This window comes from Porites lutea, chromosome 11 (genome assembly GCF_958299795.1).
Source record: "Porites lutea chromosome 11, jaPorLute2.1, whole genome shotgun sequence".
Lineage (NCBI taxonomy): Eukaryota > Metazoa > Cnidaria > Anthozoa > Scleractinia > Poritidae > Porites > Porites lutea.
Window position 1 is genome coordinate 15,990,133 of NC_133211.1, and position 19,876 is coordinate 16,010,008.

The following is a 19,876-nucleotide window of genomic DNA, read 5'->3' on the forward strand; positions in this document are numbered from 1 at the left end:
TACACTTAACACACTTTTCGCCAACATGAAGCAATTGTTGTGGGAGCGTTGAGCGACGACCCAAATTACGGCTGCATGGGACATAAAATGTTTTTTCGCGTTTGGCGCAAGCCCAATGCAATGTTGTTGAGGCTCGATTAGATACATACTATAATGGTGTTAAGGTCAGCTCAGAGACGACGGTTTTTAAAGAAACCAAAGGGGAACTAAACAAAAAGACAACAATTTTCTATGGTATAGAGTCTTATGAAGTGTTGAAATGACGTCAAAATGTAGTGAAACCAAATTTTAGTATAGTTTACACTCGAAAATCATGTAGAATTCTTTTAAAGTAAAAATACTACTTACTCGTGATATGCATGGCACGTGCGATGGTCAGCACAAGGGCTCGGTTCAGTTCCTCAGACTCAGCAGACAAAAGCTTGGAAATAAATTTTATGGAGAACCATATTAGCAAGTTCAAAGAATTTAAAGAAAGCAATGAAAAACGTTTTCCTTGCCTACAAGCAGAAGGTTGCTCCTTACAGGACACTCTAGCTGTCCCGTATCAAACATGCTCATTTTGCCCACCATAGATGTAAACAGTCCATCACAGATAGGGGAATTTGACCCTCGGGACCAGCTCTTCCTGCCCGCCACAGCTGTAAACAGTAAACTCTCTCCAAGTGGGACACTCGGGGACAAAGTGTACCTGTCCGCCCTACTTGATTTACATGCGCACAGTGAACTTCATAAGTGGGTCACCTTCAAAACCACTTGCAGCTGCTTTCCGCTTTACAAGGTTTCTGCCTTCTTAAATATAGTTCTGCTAGTGGAAATTAAGGGAAATTTAGCTAGAACGATTCAGCTACTAATTTTTTACCTTCCAGAGGTAGCACAGCCTTGACAGAAATTGTCGGAATTTTCTTGTTTGTTTGTTTCTGACTATGTTAAATGTTACTTTTTCAACCTATGTACTTTGCCTTAAATTTCCAAAGTTACACACTGAGATGAAACGCTAGGCATCACTCTCACAAACGTTTTCACAACCGCCTCTGGCTTGCGCTGCATTAAAACAATCAACCCCGTCTATCTCCAAATAAAAATACATATATCGTTAAACCGGCGTAACCTCAATTAATGGGTACCTGTTTCGGTTCGTTGTTAAAACGCGACAGCTGCGGCTGTACTTCAGAGCTTCCCAATCCAGTGATGAGTCTGAGGGCAGTGCTTTCAACGCTGTTGATCCAAAGACAATTTTATCTATTAATGACATAACTTGAATGCACATTAGATAATAAGATGTTGTGACGTAGTTCCTAACCTGTCCTTAGAGTTATGACAAAAAGCTGGGTACCTCATTAAGCGCCTATCACAAAATTACCATCATCATCATCACTATTATTATACCGTATGTAATCCTGACAATGCAAAAAGTTAAGAAATCCTTAGCATTTTCCGCAACGCCCTTATTCATTGCAAAATAATATACCAAAGGGGGTGTTAACATGGTAAATCTGCTACCCGATTTGTTTCGTATAAGCTCTCATTATGGACGGAAAATTTAACTTTCTTTGATGACAGACTCTTTCTCTGGTCCAAAATAAAAACAGCCAAAGTTTATTATTCCAGAGGAAACCACCGCTTCTGCTGCTGAATAAAACGGTACAACCATAACAGTGTGCATGATAAAATGAGATGAGATAATTACCAGAGATGAAGCTGGTTCTGATTAGTATGCGGCACTGCAGCAAGTGAGTGTAGATGAGAGAGTAACGTGACTCTGTAATGAGGCTGTATGTGATGCAAACGGTAACTGAACATCTCCAGCAACGTGTGAAGAATTCCCCACGCATGACTCTTAAATACATTGGGAAGTAAAGTACCTGAAAGAAATACAAAAGATTAATAAACCCTTACTTCCTCTGTAAGTATCATTAGTAACCAGACAAAAAAAAAAAGTGAATCAGCAGACATTTCGCGAACCCACCACTGGTTTTCTCGCGGAATGACGTCTGAGGACAACCTCGTTCCCAGGGTTCTCTCCTACCCACCTCACGGAGCGGGTAGGAGCTCCGTAGGGAATCCCGTAGGGCGGGTAGGAGAGAACCCTGGGAACGAGGTTGGTCTGAGGAACGAGCGCAGAAATTCCACACTGAAGACGTGTCACTACGCAGGTCTGAGTAGTGCTTCTGATTGGTTGAAGCAAATTTTTTCTCGTGGCACGACTAGTCAGAAGCACTACCCAGATCTGCCTAGTGACACGTCATCGGATGGGATTTCTGAATTCGTTTCTCTGACGTCATTTAGAGGGAAAACCAGTAGTGAAGTCACGAAATGTCGGTTCTTCTCTCAGGCTATATCATTAGGGGTCTTTCGCGGTCAATCACGTGAGGAGCTTTCGTTTTATTTGGTAAGACTTCGTTTAATATAGGTGGAAACATGGCCAAGGATGGCATATATAGACTAGTTAGCCGTTCAGGTTACTGTCTTTTTGTTTCTCGCATAATATATATTTTGGTCGAAAATCCTCACGCTCGAGCAAAATTGTCTAACTACCGAGCCAAAATGAATGGCGCCGAAAATTCTGCAGTTCTTCAGTTTTCAAACTCTTCCAACTTTTTTAGTAATTTTTCAAAACGTTTAGTAAATTGACACCATTGGAAATATATCAAACTTTAATAAGAGAAAATGACAAATTAAGCTCTGAAGGACAGCTGTACTTTGCTTAGCTTATGCAAATTTCTTTTGTTTGACCTTGGTAAACGATAGGGTTCAAGAAACGGGAAGTGACTTTGATATTAGGGTTTTAAAGGGTTCAGAGAGCTTTTGCTTTGATGGCATAGCTATCAACGCAAAACATTACGGGCATCCAACTACAGAGGGAGTAAAAAAGGGCCAAAAAACAGAACTTTATTTATGAGCCTTACTTATGAATCCCTTGATTCCAAGTGACTCGATCTCCATATAGACAAGCAGGCGACTGTATGTTTCTACCAGGGCTGGAGCCAGAGCAATGGGTGACTGAGAATTGCCCAGTTTGATGATACGATTGACAATACTGTGAATAAGGCTAAAAAGAAAACACAGAGTTCGCACACAGGATTACCACTTTAATACTTGAGTCACATGATCACTCATGTGACAACGAAATAATTTGACCGTGAAGTTCGGAAGAAAACTATACAGCTGGTACGTAACCTGGTAAATTGATATTGAGCGAATTTCTCCACTACAAGAATACAACGGCTCAAGGCCTTATTATTACAAAAAATTATTACAATATCTCATTCCTCGAGAGCGGCTATTTTCACGTACTCTCGCGTATTTCCCTCGCTCTGCTCTCCATAGGGAAAATGAGAGACTCCTCGTAGCCTAATATTCGCTCAAGAGATAATTCCGTAGTCTTATTTCGGAAAGATAGTCAATCGAACTGGTTTTTGGGCTGTATACCTAAAACAATATCCTCTATTGTCACTTTTTAGACTGTTTAAGTACTCTTTGCGCTCTGACGCAATCAGGGCTGTTACATGAAAAACGAAAGAAATTTCTTTAGGTAACCTTGAACAGGGTAGTCTAAAACTACAGCAACAAGTAAATTATCCTAATTAGAATTCCTCTACATTTTTCTAACTGTAAATTCACAGTGAGACTGACCTCATCTTTGCATGTACGGTCAGTGAGTCGAGTAGACTCATTGGACACGGCACTGTTGGTGCAGCAGCAAGCGTGTTTGAGGGACCAGGTAATTGTGTAGTGGCTTTGTTGTTTCCATAACACATCTCTACCAGTACAGCCATGGGCACGGTAAAACAGTCGGGGTTTGTGCTGTCTGTTGTTATGAGGAGCAAACAAAACAACTGAATTATTGAATTGTCGCACGGTAAGTGGTGTAAAAAATAACCAATTAGAATATTTGGAACCTTAGGTCGGTAGAAACATTTTGCCGACGACGAGGAATACTCGCATAACCAGGGCCCAGTTGTTCGAAGGCCGGTTAGCGCTTAACCCGGGGTTAAATTAAACCCTGGTTTCTTTTTCTTGTGTTCAAAAGCATTTTCTCGGATAATTTTCACTCTTATTTTTAGAGCTTGCAATCATCAACTTGTGGACAAAAAGAATTAAAACTGAATTGCTTTTTAAGCTTTCAAATCTTAATCCAAATCTTGCACTAACCCTGGGTTATCTTAACCCAGCTTTGAACAACTCGGCCCAGTTATTTATTTATTTATTTATTTATTTATTTATTTATTTATTTATTTATTTATTTATTTATTATTTTGTACGACGTTTGATGCCATTTGGTTAACCAAAGCAGAAGGTATAGATAAAAATTGACGATATAGTTCGAGCTAACATTTATTCAAATTCCCTAATTTCCAAATTTACATTTCCCTGCACTGACGAACTTATGGCGAGCTGAAACGACCGAAGGCTGAAAAGACTAAATATTAATGAAATTGTTGTTATACTTACAGGCATTACAGAGAAGGGGAATCTTAAAATTGGACATCGAGAAAGCACCAGTTGCTGTTCTTGAGCACAGTTGTATGAACCTGAAATGTTAGAGGAAAAACATAAGCCAAGGAATCTAAAATCACATAAATCTCCTTCACATTTACTACTCAATGGCACAATTGTGAACTGTTCATCTGTCCATCAGAAAACCTAGTCAAGCCAGGGTAAACAACGTGTTGAAACCTTACGTGCATTCAAAAAAATGTTTGTAAAAAATAATGTTCAGCCAATGGGTAAGGCGTGATACAACATATACAGATTTTTTGTGGTTTATTTCATCTCCGATTAAATTTGACCTCAGTTAGTTTTTATGCAACATAAGGTATGTTATTGAGTAAAAAACTACAAATGAAAATGAAATTTGACCAAGGATAAAAGATGAACCACACTGTTCGAGCTAAGCAATATGCAGCAACAAGCAGCAGATAATGGCAACTCTTACTGATAGCTGAACTTACTCTATTTGATCCTTTAGTGTGTGAGGGACAGCTGGTCTCCAGATCACATTCTCGGACTGAGCCTTGATAAAGAAGTTAAATATCGGTAAGGTTTGAGAAGTAAACAAATAGTCCTGATTTCTTATTGAGGTAATTTAAGAGCCCCCGAAGACATGTATATATACAATTCAGTCTGTAGTTAGTGTATCTTGAAAGCTACATGCAGCACCTCATTAAGTGTCTTAGAAGAGAACTTAAAGGGAGGAGTAACGATTTTTAAATTTTGGCAGTTTTTTTCCCTTTATCGTTCCACAGACTATCATGCCCCGCCACCCCGCCCCCCCCCCCCCCCCCTTCACCAAAAAAAGAACGCCTGATCACAGGTTAGACTTACACAGATTATGCACATAGTCTATTTTAACAGAAGATCTAAAGTGAGTGCGACAAAAGAAAGTGAGACTGGGCAGAACTACTTCACTGATACACAAGAATTCACGATTGTGACACTGCTTGCACATCAGGGAAATCAGTTAAACTTTCAAACCTAACCTGCGTTTCTGTCTTAACACTGTTGTACCTGAAAAAGGGATAATATTGGGTTGTGTTATCACTGATTATTTTGAGAGTCACCTTCTTTGCTAAGTGGACCCAGATGCAGGACATGGCCAGTGAATGAACAGAATCAGCAACAGATATGTCTGGCACCGGCAGTGGCTGAAACAGAAACAAAAAGGTCAATCACAGATTCAATTGTCTTTGGTTTATGCCGATATTTTTTATACAACTAAGCCAACCTGCTTTTCTGGATAAAGTAGATCAAAGAGCTTCATTACTGGCTTGAAATCACTCAGCTAAAAGAACAAAACAAAGAATACAACATAGTGTTAAACCCAGGTAAAAAGTCTGACCAATTCATGTATTGACATCATTATCATCAAAAACACTAAACTACGAAACTAGTTTTCAGACCCACAACAATCACCAAATGCAGATGAGTAACTTCAGGTCACAAAGAGAGATACCTGGTCATGTGTTACGAATCAAAATTTGCTGTTTGCTGTTTGCTGTAATTGTGATTATTAATCTCTCTTTTGTTAGCACCATATCACATAAATCCTAACCCAAAAGATAAGGTAATGCCAGACAAACAGTTTGATAGCAGGTGGTCAATAGGAACAAGAAAAAGTTAAGAAGCTGCTGTCAATAGTCCATTAAACTTACAGGATTTTTCTGGATGCTTCCAGAGATGAACTGCAGTAAAACCCACATTAGATGGTCCCTTCCTTTCTTAAGATTTCTCCCACTAAGCTGACAAAAAAAAAGAAAAGAAATGGGACACATTATGAAACAATCAGTATCATTAATTCATGATTATTAATGTTAAAAGCAGTCCTTAAAATGCCACCAATAATCTTTCTCTTAACAAAATCCTTTATAAGACATCTCCCCAAAAGGCCACTTTAAGTTGGCCTGCCATTCTTTAGTGACTTTCTTTGACCCTCCATAAGGCAAACATCTTTCCACGACATATACTTAGTAGCAGTTACAGCTGGTCTCAGTGATGTCTAAGAAGAGAGTAAGCAGTGCAGTAGGTTTAACTTGCAAAGTGATAAATAACTTCTAGAACTTTTCCATACCCTAAAGGTCTTTAATTTCCACTAACATATCAAGTAGGTGCAGTGTAGTGTTTTCTTGCCGTAGCTCTCCAGGGGGGGACCACTCAAAGGAAGTTTGGGTAGGGATGTGCTGTCAAGGCTTCCCAACACTGACACTGCTTAAGACAGCAGACCTTTATTCGTGATTTGGATTCGTTTTGTTTTACATTCAGAAATTTGTATTTGCTGAATTCTCACATTATAAATTAATTAGATTTTTTAAAAAAATGTTGATACCACACATGTAGACCACAAAGTACAAAAAAATAATGTTCACACCCTGTTCAAAGTTTCTGGTGTGGTCCAGAAAGACCTCCATTCAAGACATTAAATAGTGAAAAATTTTGTATATATTGTGGTTTAATTTTATCTTTTGTTTAAATTTTATTTTCCTTTGTTTTTGGGTATGGTGATGTACGATAATGAGTTTGAAACAAAGGAAAATGGAATATAAACCAAGGATAAAATTGAATCACAACATACCTACATTTGTATACCTTGTTTAAGACTCAAGTCCCCCAAAACAATACTCTAATGGATGGCACATTCCTGTTTAGGCCACATAAGGCAGAACATATATTTGAAACTGTTGTTTCTAGTATATGTAGGTTTAAGCATGCTATCCTGTAATCCACAGACTGATTATTTTGTACCTTTGTATAAAGGGACATGACCATGTGTGGAAAGCTGGCAAACTGGAAAAGCACGAAGAAAATTAGGTGGCTTGACAAGTGATGCCACAGCTGGCATCCAGTTTCCATCATGCCCGCTTCATTCTCTTCTGATCTTTCCATTGCTAGAACTATCAAGTCAACCAAGAGTTCCTCTATGGCTGGACATCGCTGCTTTTGCTGGGAAGAAAAAGACAACATAATTTTCTGGTCAGTGAAAAGTACCTTACTTTTTGCAGCAAAAGTAGATTAAACACAAAAAAAGTGTTCACTCAAGATGTTAGTTTATTGAAAATCAGGTGAAGTTAACTCTTTTAAACCAAAATACTATTCACAGTGTTTGATTAAGCTTCCCACGGGATAAAAAAGTTTTTTTTTCCACTTCATAGATTGAAGATAATGATTCAAAAAACCAAACCTGCTTATTAAGTCCCAACATGGTACAGATCACATCACGGGAATAGGGCTGAGCAATCACATACTGCAACAGTTTAGTCTGAGGTTCCACAAGATCCTGCTCAATCAGGAAAAAACTAGGTCACCATGTACTCATACAAATAACAATAATTATTGTTAAAGTCAAATCATTATAGTCAAGAACCTTCTCACATGTACAGCTGCATGGGATCTCCAGATCTTATATGTGACCATTATCAGGGCTGTCAATAAGAGGCGGGGGCCAGGGAAGTCTCCCGGCTACTATGAATGTGGCCCCTGGCTACTTTCATAGGAAAATATAAGAACAATTGAACCAAAAGAAATCCCTCACTGTTTTATTCCCTGCCTACTTGTTGTATTTATGTGGCAACTTCAAATCTTAGTGACATCCCTGCATTATAAAATTCAATGACAGTGAAGCATAATTCCTGAGCCCTCACCCAATGCCATATTTGAATAATTGAACAGATAATTATTAATACGATTGAAACTCCTTTAACGGGGCACCAAAGTGTCTGCAAAATTTACAGAGGTTTCCATACTACTGCTCAGGATTGTGTTTAGTGAGAGACCACCATATATTTTTGGGGTAGCCTGTGAACACAGACATGTATTTGCAGCTGTTGCTTGTACATTTTGGCAGAGACAGAAGTAACAGTAAAAAAATGTCTTCATTTGAAAGTTTGGTTTTGGATGAACTCTTACAAAAAACTAAACTTTAATGTGATCAGTAACACTGCAAGGCATACTTTGTCATATGGCAGTAGTCCTTTCAGAGGGAAACTGAGAGAGTTAGGGTCCAATTTCCACACAGAAATTGAAGAACCAGGATGCCCAATCACAGGAAGAAGAGATGGTCGGCCTGTGGTGAGATAAGTACATGTATAATAATTATTTGGCTGGTTAAATGTATATTTAAATGAACACAAAGAAAATTTATGAATTTCTAAATAAATGAAAAGGTAATGGCACAGTCTAATCATTTTAAGCAAATTTTGAACACTATATACATGTACAATATATATAATAACATAGTCCTTGAGATGTGCAATAGCAATTCCATTGTTGCAGTACTTATAAGGAGGCCATGGACAGGGATTTTTTTTTTTACCTATTTATAATTTTAATTATTATAATTTACCTGTGACAGACACAATGTTTGCAAGTGGTCTAAATGATTCTGTAAAATCTGAAAGTAGTTTTGCAATTGCCTATCAAACAAATTACAAAAGACTAAATTAATGTTATGGCAAGGAAGAACAGTGTCTTGTCATCTGGAATACAGGTAAATCTGGAATACAAGTATACTGATAACCGGCATAAGAATGTGTTGAAACTTTAAGCACATACCCAGTGAGGTTTGACTTTTCCTTTAGGAAAATTCTTGTAAATCTGCAAAGAGAAAAGAAGCATAACAAGTGTAGATCAACTTTTAGTAGAACAACCCTTTAAGTCCCATGAGTGAACAACATCAATTTTCTCCTAACGATATCAATACATGACCAAAAGAAAAGGTTAGCAGAATTAATAGAATGATAACTTAAGAGACAATGCTCTGATCTTTAATCACATTCTCTCCACAAATTCCCCAAAGAAATGTAAGGAGATCAGTTTGGAGAATTTGTATGTGGTTATTGGGGCTTAAAGGGAAAAATGTGTAATAATATCTGCATCAACTATTCTTGATTGAACAACAGAGGATATTAATCTTATAGTATTTTATGATGCCTCATACCTCATTAACAACAAAGTAGGCAGGCAAAAGACAAGCATTTCGGTCTAGAATATAGCGGACAATCTGCAAACAAAAAGAAAGGAAATGATCTAGAACGTGCGTGCACTTTATAAATATTTAAATATGTAAATTAATGTTCTATTGCAAGTAACTAAAAGCCCAAGCAATAAAGAAAATGTAGAGCAACTAAAGAAAGGACAACTACACACATTTGGCATTAAATGGGGAGACACTGCTTGGCGATTGGCATGACTGTTAACTTCCTTTGTGGGACCATTTTAAAGCCTCACTTCCTGACACTACAAGCTGAAGCCTAGGCCAACAACACAACACAACAACTGTGCTGCAGCAGCAGCCATACATCTAGGATTGTACTATACTTACAATAAATGATGTATCACAGCAAAGGAGACATAAATGTAGCATTCACCAGTTCAGGCATTCAGAGAAAGTGTACTAATTTGCCTCCATGGAGAGGTGACAAATACTTCAATGTACGTTTAACTACTGATGAACTCCAACAATGATACAGTGACAGGTCTAGAGTACATCACAAAGAGATGTCCCACTAGGCCAATAGTGTCACATTCCATTAACTATGTTTTAAAATATTTATTGTATTGTAAAACTTTCTTTAATTTTCATTATACCCACAAAACAGTTAGAACGTCTGAAGAACTTGTTTAATTTATAAGTGTCCATGTAACAAAGGTCAATCTGGAATTTGGAAGTGAGTTAAATGCTGAATTTTCCAAGAAGCTTACAAAGCATTATTAACTTAGGGTACCTTGACACAGGCCTGTATACGGTCTGTGTATGCAGCATCAGAAGAAGCTGGAATGGTATGAAATCTTTGGAACACCAAACTGAGAATGTCACGACAACTCTACGGCACAAAATAAAAATTATTCTAATTTCAGAGAAATTCACATTTGGATCCACAAAAAATAATTTATGCATCTGCTGCAATAACTCTAGTACTAATAATCTGCCAAACTTATGAAGTGTATTGTTAAGTCCTTTTCAGAACAAAGGCAAACAAAGGCAGTTTGGAAATTAAATAAATCAATAAATACAGTAACTAAACAAAAAAATAAATCAATAAATACAGTAACTAAACAAAAGAGGGCTTTAACTTTTCTTCACCTTGTAATCAACTCCACCAACGATCTTCAAAAGAAGCTGAAAAGACTTGCACCACATCACCTCTTTGTGAAAACTCAAATGAGGTGTTTTAAGAATTGCATCACACACCAACCTAACCACAAAGTGGAAATTCATTCAGTCTTGCCCTAAACATGTAAGGGTGATGATGTGCCAGTAATTATTATTATTATTTATTTTATTTCTTTTGCAAACTACAGAGAAATGGCTCAGAAGATTAACCTTATGCACTACATTTGTATAAATTGAATATGTTAACGGATTGGTATCAGATGAGTGGATAAAGGTTAAATCCTTCAGTGAAATAATACTCTCTATTTAAAGAGACTGCAAAAACTCCTGAAAAAAAAAATCCTCAAAGAACATGTTCATGTGGTGAAAGCATCTACTGTATTTGAAAAATACGGAATGGATCTCCCCAAAAGAATTTGGATTGGTTTTCACAACTTCTTCCTAGTCTATTTCTCTATAAAAATGAAAAAATTAAGACATTAAGGAAGATCTACACAGAATTTCCATTTTAGTACTTAAAGCTGCTCAATGAGTAATATGTTAAAAATCTGATGTTGTTACTACCTGGAAGGAAGCAATGAGGTTTCAACTAAACTTCCAAGTAAACCAAAAGCCAGGTCAATTCTCCTGGGATTATTTTCATTGTAGATGAATCCAACAAAATCAAGAAGTAGTTGCTCTCTAGCATCCTACAGTAGCAAAAGACAAAAATTCACAATCACTGAATAACAGCCATTGCAAAGAAAACTAGTCATCATGGAAGGAATAATTTCCATTTAAGAGACCAAAAAGCTTCAGTTAAGAGAATGAGCCTTCTATGGCTCAATAAAACAGCACCAACAGTATGTTAGATTGATTTATGTCATTTCAATTCAGTCCTTCATGTACCTTCAGTTACATATTAAGAATTAGTAGAATTTTCTGACAATACTACTACTAATACTAATACAAATAATAACAATAAAAGAGGGTAACATTAGCCTGAAAAAACACCCAGCATTAACTTTGTGATGTCACCAACATCTCCCCCACAAAGTGACATCAGAGGAACAAGTGGAGAAATTCCATACTGATGATGTGTCACTACTCTGAGCAGACATCATTTTACAGGGAAACCGTTGGTGGCATCACAAAATATCAGCTGTTTTTTTCAGGCTAGGGTCACAGGGTGAGGCTAAAGGCCCTCAAGTTAGTGAGACTATGATGCTGGTTGATAATCCTACTGAGGTTTGAAGTCATGACCTCCTGCTCAGCAAACCAGTGCTCCTCCAACAGAGCTCACTAGGCAGCAATTTTGTGAGTTTAAACAAAAGGTATTACAACTGTAGGTTAATAATCTCTTGCTTCAAAACATTTTCCTGTTATAGACCTACGTTTCTTACTATTCTTGATATTTAAAGTGGACTCTACACCAAGATAAAGCTAATCTGGGTTGTGAGGTAAAATCACCAATTCTTTGCACGAAAACATGGTACATTGATATATTTACATTATTTTGATGTTAATGAATACTCTTACCACAGGAACACCAGCCCAGAATGGTTTAAATACTTGTTGAAAAAGCTCCTTGACATCTTTATCGTCATCACCGTCATTGTGAACAATCATCCTAAAGACAAAATGCTTCAACTGTTAAAGTGTTTCATGATTTCTTCACCCTTGATTTGGTCATTTAGGTGCTTTAGGTGTTAGAAGCAAAAACATTTCCAGTTCCTTTTGTGTCTTATAACACATTCACCCCTCGTCCATGTTCCTTGAACATGTACTCCTTGTGACATTATAATAACTAGAAATACATCATCGCAAAAACCTGGTGAAGCCAAAAAGGGACAGTAGTGAGAATGAAGGGAAATAAGTTGGTGGACAAATAGCCGATAAGCAGCCAACAGTGGGCCAACAAATGGCCAACTGCCAGCTGACGAATTTTCAACAGTTGGCCGACAGTTTTCCTAATTTAAGCCAGTGCAGTGCCAAAAACAATGTTTTTGGTGTTTTTTTTTTTCGCCAGATAGCTAGTAGTAAATGGTCTTAACTAACTTTTTTAAGGGATGTTGAATATAGTAAATAATAAACGAATCATACATACCCACAGAATGCAGTCTCAATGGCTTCAATCCCCTAAAAAAAGAGAAGGAGATTAAGATGATCGATTATGATGCTGAGAACTATCCAGCCACATAGCAATAAGCAATTGAACTAGCTAGGTTATAAGAATACAATATTATTTTTTGTGTTGAAAAGCATCAACTCTATTTTAAACTGCATTCGCCGCCGTCTGGATTGCTACTGCGGCTTACGTTAACAGTTTCAACTGGGAATACAAACACATCCAGATCGTCCAGCAACTCTGTAACGTTGTGAGAATAACTCAATAAGGGAATCAAAAACCGAAACTTCCTGGAACGCTTCCGCACATCGTGTTACTGTAACTCAAATGGGAGCAACAAAGAAAGAAATAAAATAAGATAAAAATAATCATACCAGTGCATCTTCTAAAAGATGCAGCAGTTTGGCCTTGTGGTTCTCCATGATCAACACTTCCTTTAAGTGGAGCTCTTCTTCACACATCTGGCGCCATGTTGGAAAAATATTGTACCCAGGCTGCTGCATTCGCTTCGGCTGAGGTAGACTTGGGACAAGGTACTCTCCAAGCGATGCACTTGACGTATGCATTGAAAGCACATAAAGTCACATTATTATGGCGACTAAGCGACGCGGGTAAGTTCGTTTTTCTGGCGATAAATAATGAATAAATGCTGGATCAACTTGTATTGAACCTTTTATCAAATCCTTTAGGTTGAAGCTTCACTCAATAATCGAGAAGCTCTCCGAACAGTGCGAGAGAAAAAGCCCTGTACCGGTCAGTATCCATGTGAACTACAATTGCATTGTGTTATGGAACTCTGCATTGTGTTATTTTAATAATGCGCCTTCATTTGGTATAAGAATTAACTTGGGTATTAATCCCAAACTGAGTGGAGTTCTACTTCCTCCTCTGTTGATTTAAGACATTCGTACCTCGATTAATTTTTCGACATTGAGCACAACCCTAGAATCTGATAAAACGCCCCCGAAAATGAGCTTTTAAGACAGGCTGAGTATGATATAAAGAAACTGAAATAGACAGATGCATCCAAATGCTGAATCCAATAATTTTTTTTTAATATTTATACAAAATATTTCCGATTTAGAAACATGCTGCCCTCATGAAGGGTTTGTTTATCGATTTCTCACAATAGTAACTTAAACCCCATTTACACACGCAAAATATTGGTACATCACCCCAAATTTTTAGTACCATCCTGGTAACTTTTGGGCGTGGCACTCGTAATTACCAATGTGAAAACACATTGGTACCCAAAAAAATTTGGCACTACCGCCCCAACTTTCAGGGGAGCCGAGACGAGGTAGTCTCAGGGTTAGGGGTTGAATGGATTGGCTTCAATAACATTCTCGCACATGCGGGTATTTTTCATGGGTATTCATTGCTCAAGTGTCAACAGTCAGCGATCTACCAATCAGATCATGATATGTGAATCTGGTATCATGGATGGGTGGCATCAAAACAAATTCTATAGGCTCCCTCACCTTTTAGTCTCCCCCAGGCCTTGCTTTCCCTGCTAGCAGAGGTCTCTCACGACGAGGCAAAAATGAGAGAAGGGTCTCTTTCCTTTCTCTCATTTTTGCCTCGTCGTGAGAGACCTCTGCTAGCGGGGAAGGCCTTGCTCAACTTGCTTCTCTTGCCAATTTTTCTTTTTGCCCCACTCTACTTGGCAGTTCACAGACTAATATCATCCTTATTGAACACTAGGCAGTGGTAAAGATAGAGAAGTAGATGTAGAGGCAAGCTCTGTATTGCAAAGAAAAGGCCTTGGCAAGGCCATTTTGGAAAGCTTTGTGCAAAATTTTAAGATAAATTGGGTGAAAATGGGACAAATTCCCAACCGTGGGGACACAAGACTTGCAATTGCCCAGGGAGATAAGCATGCTTAAAATCGACAGTAAACTTTTGATAAAGAAGTAGGCTGTTTAACCTTGAAGTTGATCTCTAAATGTGTCTCCTCTAAGTCAACCTTTCAATTCCTTTAATTATTTTTAGGATGAGGACGAAGATGTGAGTTCTGAAGTCTCCAATGTAAAAAGGTATGACTTTCAATCGTACCCTATAGAACAGGGATTTTTTTGTGTGTTTTACAGGACATAGTGAAATCAATGTTTGTACATGCCTTAGCAGTAGGTTACACATGAGTTCATGTTTAAAAGTGTAATAGCTGGCATTCTTTTTAAAAATCTAAATTTTTTTTTTATTCTATTCTTTTGGATTGAAATTTGCCTTAATTGCAAAAAGAACCTGCATGCTGCCAAACATTCTGTAATTTTAGAACTTTTGATTACATGCAAAATGGCCACTTACACTCATTTTGGACCAAGTTGTATAGCTGATTTTGAAGAATATTAATTGTAAAATTAATGTAAGTGAGTTGTTACACATATTTACAACCTTGTGAATGTTATTACTCAAGTCCTTTCTTAAAACCAGAAGGATCTCCCTGGAATAGGCCCTTTGCAGCCAGTCATTCACGTGGTACAAATCTGCCATACTGGAGAGCAAGGGAAACACTGGGAGGAGACAAACAAAGGAAATTACCATATCCATATACAAATTCTCCAAACTGATCTCCATACATTTCCTGTAAGAATTAGTTGAGGGAATTTGATGAAAGATCATGGATATGTATGGATATTATTAGGAGAAAATTGTTGTTGGTCACTATTAGCGCTTAAAGGCTTAATGATGTATGCCTTTTGTTTGTCTTGTCCCAGTGCATCCCTTGCTCTCCAGCCTGGCGGTTTGTGTACCTTGTAAATGACTAGCTGCAAAGAGCCCTATTAACCTTAATTCAGATAATATTTCTAAGAAATCATCTTGCCTTTATCTTTGTGATCTTTGTGCCAGGAAACAAAGGAAAGGAAAAGATGTTAAGAAGGTCTACAAAGAAGCTTCATCAAGATCAGATTCTGATGAGTTCTCAGATGATGAAATTGATGTTGAAAATGTTGAAAATGAACGTGTCAATTCCAGCAACCTCATGAAAGAAGTGGCATGGAAGGCTGACTCAGGTGCTACTGCAAGTTTACCAAGAGCTTATTCTTGCATCAGAACAGGAAAAAGGAATGCACGCAAGAAGCAAACCCTCAAAGAACAACAGAAACCAGAGTCAAAAAGTTTTAAAAACAAGACCAAGAAACCAACAAAAAGGAAGAGTGGCAAGTTAAAAGTGCTAAATAAATCAAAGAAAGTAAACAAACCTAGTGACAGTGGGTCAGAGAACGACTTGGCTATTGACATAGATGCATTCGTGAATCATGCCCCTGTCATGGCAGATGTTGATAAAGCTGCATGCCCTTTCTGCTCTGTGATGTGTGAAGATGTCACTCAACACATCAAAGAATCCCATGATTTAGGTAAGGGAACAGCCAGGACTTAAAATTGTTCCCCCGCCTCCTGTTTGAGCCGACACAAACCTTGAACAGCCTGGCATTATCAGTGTGGAATTTCTTCATTTGTTTTCTAGACATCATTTCAAGTGGAAACCAGTAGGTGGCATTGCAAACTATCAGCTGTTTTCTCGGGCTGGGTAATTTGATAGCAGAGCTCCACATGTATGCTTCTCGCGCGAGTGGAGCTCCATACCTAAGAAAATTTGGTAATCTATCCATCCGAGAAATTTTGGTAATGGCGTGACCATACGCTCCTCCACCCGTCCGTCCGCACCACAGGCAAACCAATGTCTAATGTCAAATTTTCTAGCTAGTGTGGAAGCCTGTAACCTGTGTTTAACCTGATAATAAACATCCATATTATGGTCAATTGACAGGTGTCAAAACAGGGTATCCACTGATCAGTGTCATAAGACCATATCGTGGGCTCAGGTGCCAACTCATCAAGGTCACATGTTTTTTTTTTAAGTTTTCTGCTGACCAGTTGTTAGCTTTTTGTTGATCACGGGCTAACGTTTATGTTTTTCAGTCATATGGTTTCCCGTAAAGTTTAATATAGATTTGTGGTCTTTTCAATAGTTTCAAGTCCATTGTCTGCAGCAAATTTAAAATGCATAAACGGGAGCTTCGCTTTTAGCTCTGGCTAAATCTATATATTGCCTTTTGGATTTATGAGTTAGTATTTACTCTACATGTTACGTTTGGGAGGGGAGTTTTTACTCCAGGAACTTAGAGTTGAAATTTCGTTGACTTATTATTACATTGCCAGAATGTGCTGTGGTAGATAACAGTGAAAACGAAGAAGAATCATCAGCCGAAGCAGATGAAGTATCAACAAGTGATCTATGTGATGACTCTTCCAGTGATCAAGATGAAGCAATGTCTGACTCATCTTATGTTCCAGAGGACATTTCAGATAGTGATGAAGACTTAAAATCACACCAAAAAAGCAAAAGCAAAACAAAGAATGAACAAACTACACGAAACCATACTAAAAAGGTAGGAGAAGCTTTTACACTGTTATCATTTATATAAAAATAATGCAACTTGTGCTATTCAGAATTTTTCACCTTAAAAATAACAAGTAAATATAAACACTACAAAAGGGGCTCACCATGCTCGTTTCATTGCAAAAAGATGACGAAGGGGCAATTTTAAGTTTAAAAATAATGATCATTTTGCATTGAGGAACTGGGGCAGTTTCAAGCCCAACAAATTTAAACCAGAGAAGTTATTACTATCATGATTAAAAACGCTTGGACAACAAAACCACTCTTTCTTACATATCTTCAGGCAGCCGGCAAAAAAATCCTTGCTTCCTTTGGTGTCACAATGTTATGAGCAGTGGATGATGCGCAGTGGAAAACAAGGAGATTACCTTAAGCAGTTATATTTTATGGTGAAATAATACATGCTGTAAGGGTTTCTAGGGTTAACCAATCGAGTCCTATCTTTTTTTGTTTTTCTTAAGCTTTCGGGTAAGCTTTATCAAAATGACAGGCTCTTGTCCTGTTTCCTCCAAAGAAATTTTTTATTTGCAAAATATTAACTCTAAGTAGCAAAAATTATCAAAAAAAGTTAATAGTGAATTATCTCTCTCACACTTTCTTTTGAAGAAAAATGACGAAAACTCTGAAAGTGAACTGAACATAGATGTGGACAATGTGCTAAACACAGGCTCAGGTGTTAGAGACATTGATGACCTGTGTGTACAGGCATGTTCAAACTGTGGTCTGATTTTCAAGACAGTGGATGAGCTAACTAATCACACTGCTGAATGTACCAAAAAAGGTAGTGGCATTTGTTTTAAATGGATTTATCTGTGCTAAATAGCATTTCTTTGAGAGGTTCATATGCTGGCATTGCTGAGAGAGATCTTGTAGCTCACTGTATGTACTCTAAAGCCTGGTTCTCATAATATGCTGCCAAAGTACCTGTGTCATAGCCGCCAGTACTACCTGGCACCAGTGCACCTTACTGTTGCTCTCGGGCCACTAGGAAATGAGATTCGTCATTAAATTTTTGGATAAATTTAGCTTTCTGGGAAACTGCCCACCTACCCCTCCCGTAAGTCAAAATTTTGCCCTAAGTGAGAAGTAAGTGTTAATGTTGACTTAGGGAAGGGGTAGGTGGGCAGTTTCCAAGAAACCTGCAATGTAAATTGATCCAATTTTTTTTTACTGGGCAATCTCACATGTACTGAGCAGTGGACTCCCTTTACTTATTCTTAAAGCACAGCCTTGAGTTTGGCACAGTTTTGTGTTTTTGTATCATATTAATATCATAATTATGTTATAATTATTATTATTATAGTATGCCATTTTTACTATACATGTGTGTCAAAACACTATCATAATACCTTTGTTTACAGATAGTAATATGGACAGGCCTAAGTTCTGCTGTGGCTGCCGTGGTTGTAGAATAAAATTTAACCAGTGGCAAGAATTAAGAAACCATCTTGATGAGAAGTCAGGTAAAAAGAAAAATGACTAATTTTCTGCTGGCCAAGGTACAAATAAAGCAGAAAAAAATTTCTCTCACACAGAGCTGGAAGTATCAGTTTGAGAATGACGGAAGTCCTTAGGTCGTAGGGTGGTTCAAAGTTTAGTTCGTTTTCTTGCCATATGCCTTTGCCCTGCCTGCCCTGCCCAATCAACTCCAAGAAGTAGCCAAAGTCAAAATTAGACAAAAGATTTCAAATTTTTATTTTGTGTAATGTTCAGAAACAAATAGTACCATTAGAACTCTCTCCTCCGCAGAGGCTTCTTTATGTTGTGGGGAGGCTGGGGAGAAAGAAAAAGAGAGCGCGCGGGGCACGATGGGAAGGTCTTTTCCCCTTCCCATCGTCCCCCGCGCGCTTTTCTCGATTACTGCTATTTTTATAGCGATACCCAGCGGGAGCCTCTACGGAGGATAGAGCCATTTGAAAGTACCGCTGGAGAGGTTTTATTTAAATGGTCACACCGCAGGATTTCGTCCACAGATTGAAAAGTTAGAACCACCTTTATACCGCACTCTACCATTTACTTTAGGAGTGGAAGGGTTAATCACGGTTAATGAAACTCTGTGTTTTGTGAATCTTACCACAGACTGTCGAAAGTGTCACCAGTGTGAAGAGTGTGGAAAGATCTGTCTGACGTCCAGCTTCCTTAAGAAACACAAGCGCCTTCACTCAAGCGAACGGCCTCACAAATGTTCCATATGTAACGCTGCGTTTAAAGAGAAATCCTACCTGAAGAAACATAACGTGACGCATACTGGAGTCAAAGAATTCAAGTGTGACTTCTGCGATAAGCGCTTCTCCCATCAACGTGAGTTTTTTTAATACACTGCACTCTGTAACTTACATGTAGTTCTACTTAAACTGAGAATAAGCTTCAAACGACGTTTGTCAAATCACTTTCGTCAGTTTTTACTTATGGCTGAGGGCCCGCTAGCCTTCCGCACAGGCGTTTTAAGGGGAGCTCGTCCTTCATCCCTGCGTGGGAGGCTAAGGACCCGCCCACACGTATCTGAATTTTTTTTTTTTTTTTTTTTGAAAAAGAAGATTTTTTCTCCGTTTTCGAAAAAAATTCGCGTCCACACGTAGGGTGTTCTAATCTTTTTCGCCCGTCCTTACGAAAACGCTAAAATTATTTAGGGAAATACGTTAAAGGAAATAGGAAAGATTCCCTCACAACGCATGTAATGATGATATTATCGTATTCGAAAACCCCCGTTTTCTTCTGTCCACACGTCAACGAGAAGCCAATTTCAAAAAGATGC

At 38.1% G+C, this 19,876-nt stretch overlaps 2 protein-coding genes across 3 annotated transcripts in view; one reads left to right on the plus strand and one right to left on the minus strand.

Moving 5' to 3' along the window:
* Positions 1-13,201, minus strand: part of LOC140953051 (mediator of RNA polymerase II transcription subunit 23-like) — a 30,108-nt gene extending 16,907 nt beyond the window's left edge. For both annotated transcript variants that reach the window (XM_073402535.1, XM_073402534.1), the window contains exons 1-22: positions 13,091-13,201; positions 12,696-12,727; positions 12,128-12,218; positions 11,174-11,298; positions 10,580-10,691; positions 10,221-10,319; positions 9,434-9,496; positions 9,049-9,090; positions 8,840-8,909; positions 8,448-8,560; positions 7,679-7,774; positions 7,243-7,440; positions 6,156-6,242; positions 5,729-5,785; positions 5,565-5,648; positions 4,956-5,017; positions 4,456-4,535; positions 3,637-3,811; positions 2,910-3,052; positions 1,691-1,865; positions 1,128-1,218; positions 349-421 (exon numbers count right to left, since the gene is read on the minus strand). In XM_073402535.1, the coding sequence (XP_073258636.1) occupies positions 349-421; positions 1,128-1,218; positions 1,691-1,865; positions 2,910-3,052; positions 3,637-3,811; positions 4,456-4,535; positions 4,956-5,017; positions 5,565-5,648; positions 5,729-5,785; positions 6,156-6,242; positions 7,243-7,440; positions 7,679-7,774; positions 8,448-8,560; positions 8,840-8,909; positions 9,049-9,090; positions 9,434-9,496; positions 10,221-10,319; positions 10,580-10,691; positions 11,174-11,298; positions 12,128-12,218; positions 12,696-12,727; positions 13,091-13,177 (2,155 nt within the window). In that variant the 5' untranslated portion in view covers positions 13,178-13,201. The remainder of the gene's footprint in view (positions 1-348; positions 422-1,127; positions 1,219-1,690; positions 1,866-2,909; positions 3,053-3,636; positions 3,812-4,455; positions 4,536-4,955; positions 5,018-5,564; positions 5,649-5,728; positions 5,786-6,155; positions 6,243-7,242; positions 7,441-7,678; positions 7,775-8,447; positions 8,561-8,839; positions 8,910-9,048; positions 9,091-9,433; positions 9,497-10,220; positions 10,320-10,579; positions 10,692-11,173; positions 11,299-12,127; positions 12,219-12,695; positions 12,728-13,090) is intronic.
* An 80-nt stretch (positions 13,202-13,281) lies between these two features.
* Positions 13,282-19,876, plus strand: part of LOC140953059 (uncharacterized) — a 10,786-nt gene continuing 4,191 nt past the window's right edge. The window contains exons 1-8 of the mRNA XM_073402545.1: positions 13,282-13,327; positions 13,406-13,469; positions 14,709-14,752; positions 15,567-16,075; positions 16,881-17,110; positions 17,728-17,902; positions 18,483-18,584; positions 19,201-19,422. Of these exons, the coding sequence (XP_073258646.1) occupies positions 13,308-13,327; positions 13,406-13,469; positions 14,709-14,752; positions 15,567-16,075; positions 16,881-17,110; positions 17,728-17,902; positions 18,483-18,584; positions 19,201-19,422 (1,366 nt within the window). The 5' untranslated portion in view covers positions 13,282-13,307. The remainder of the gene's footprint in view (positions 13,328-13,405; positions 13,470-14,708; positions 14,753-15,566; positions 16,076-16,880; positions 17,111-17,727; positions 17,903-18,482; positions 18,585-19,200; positions 19,423-19,876) is intronic.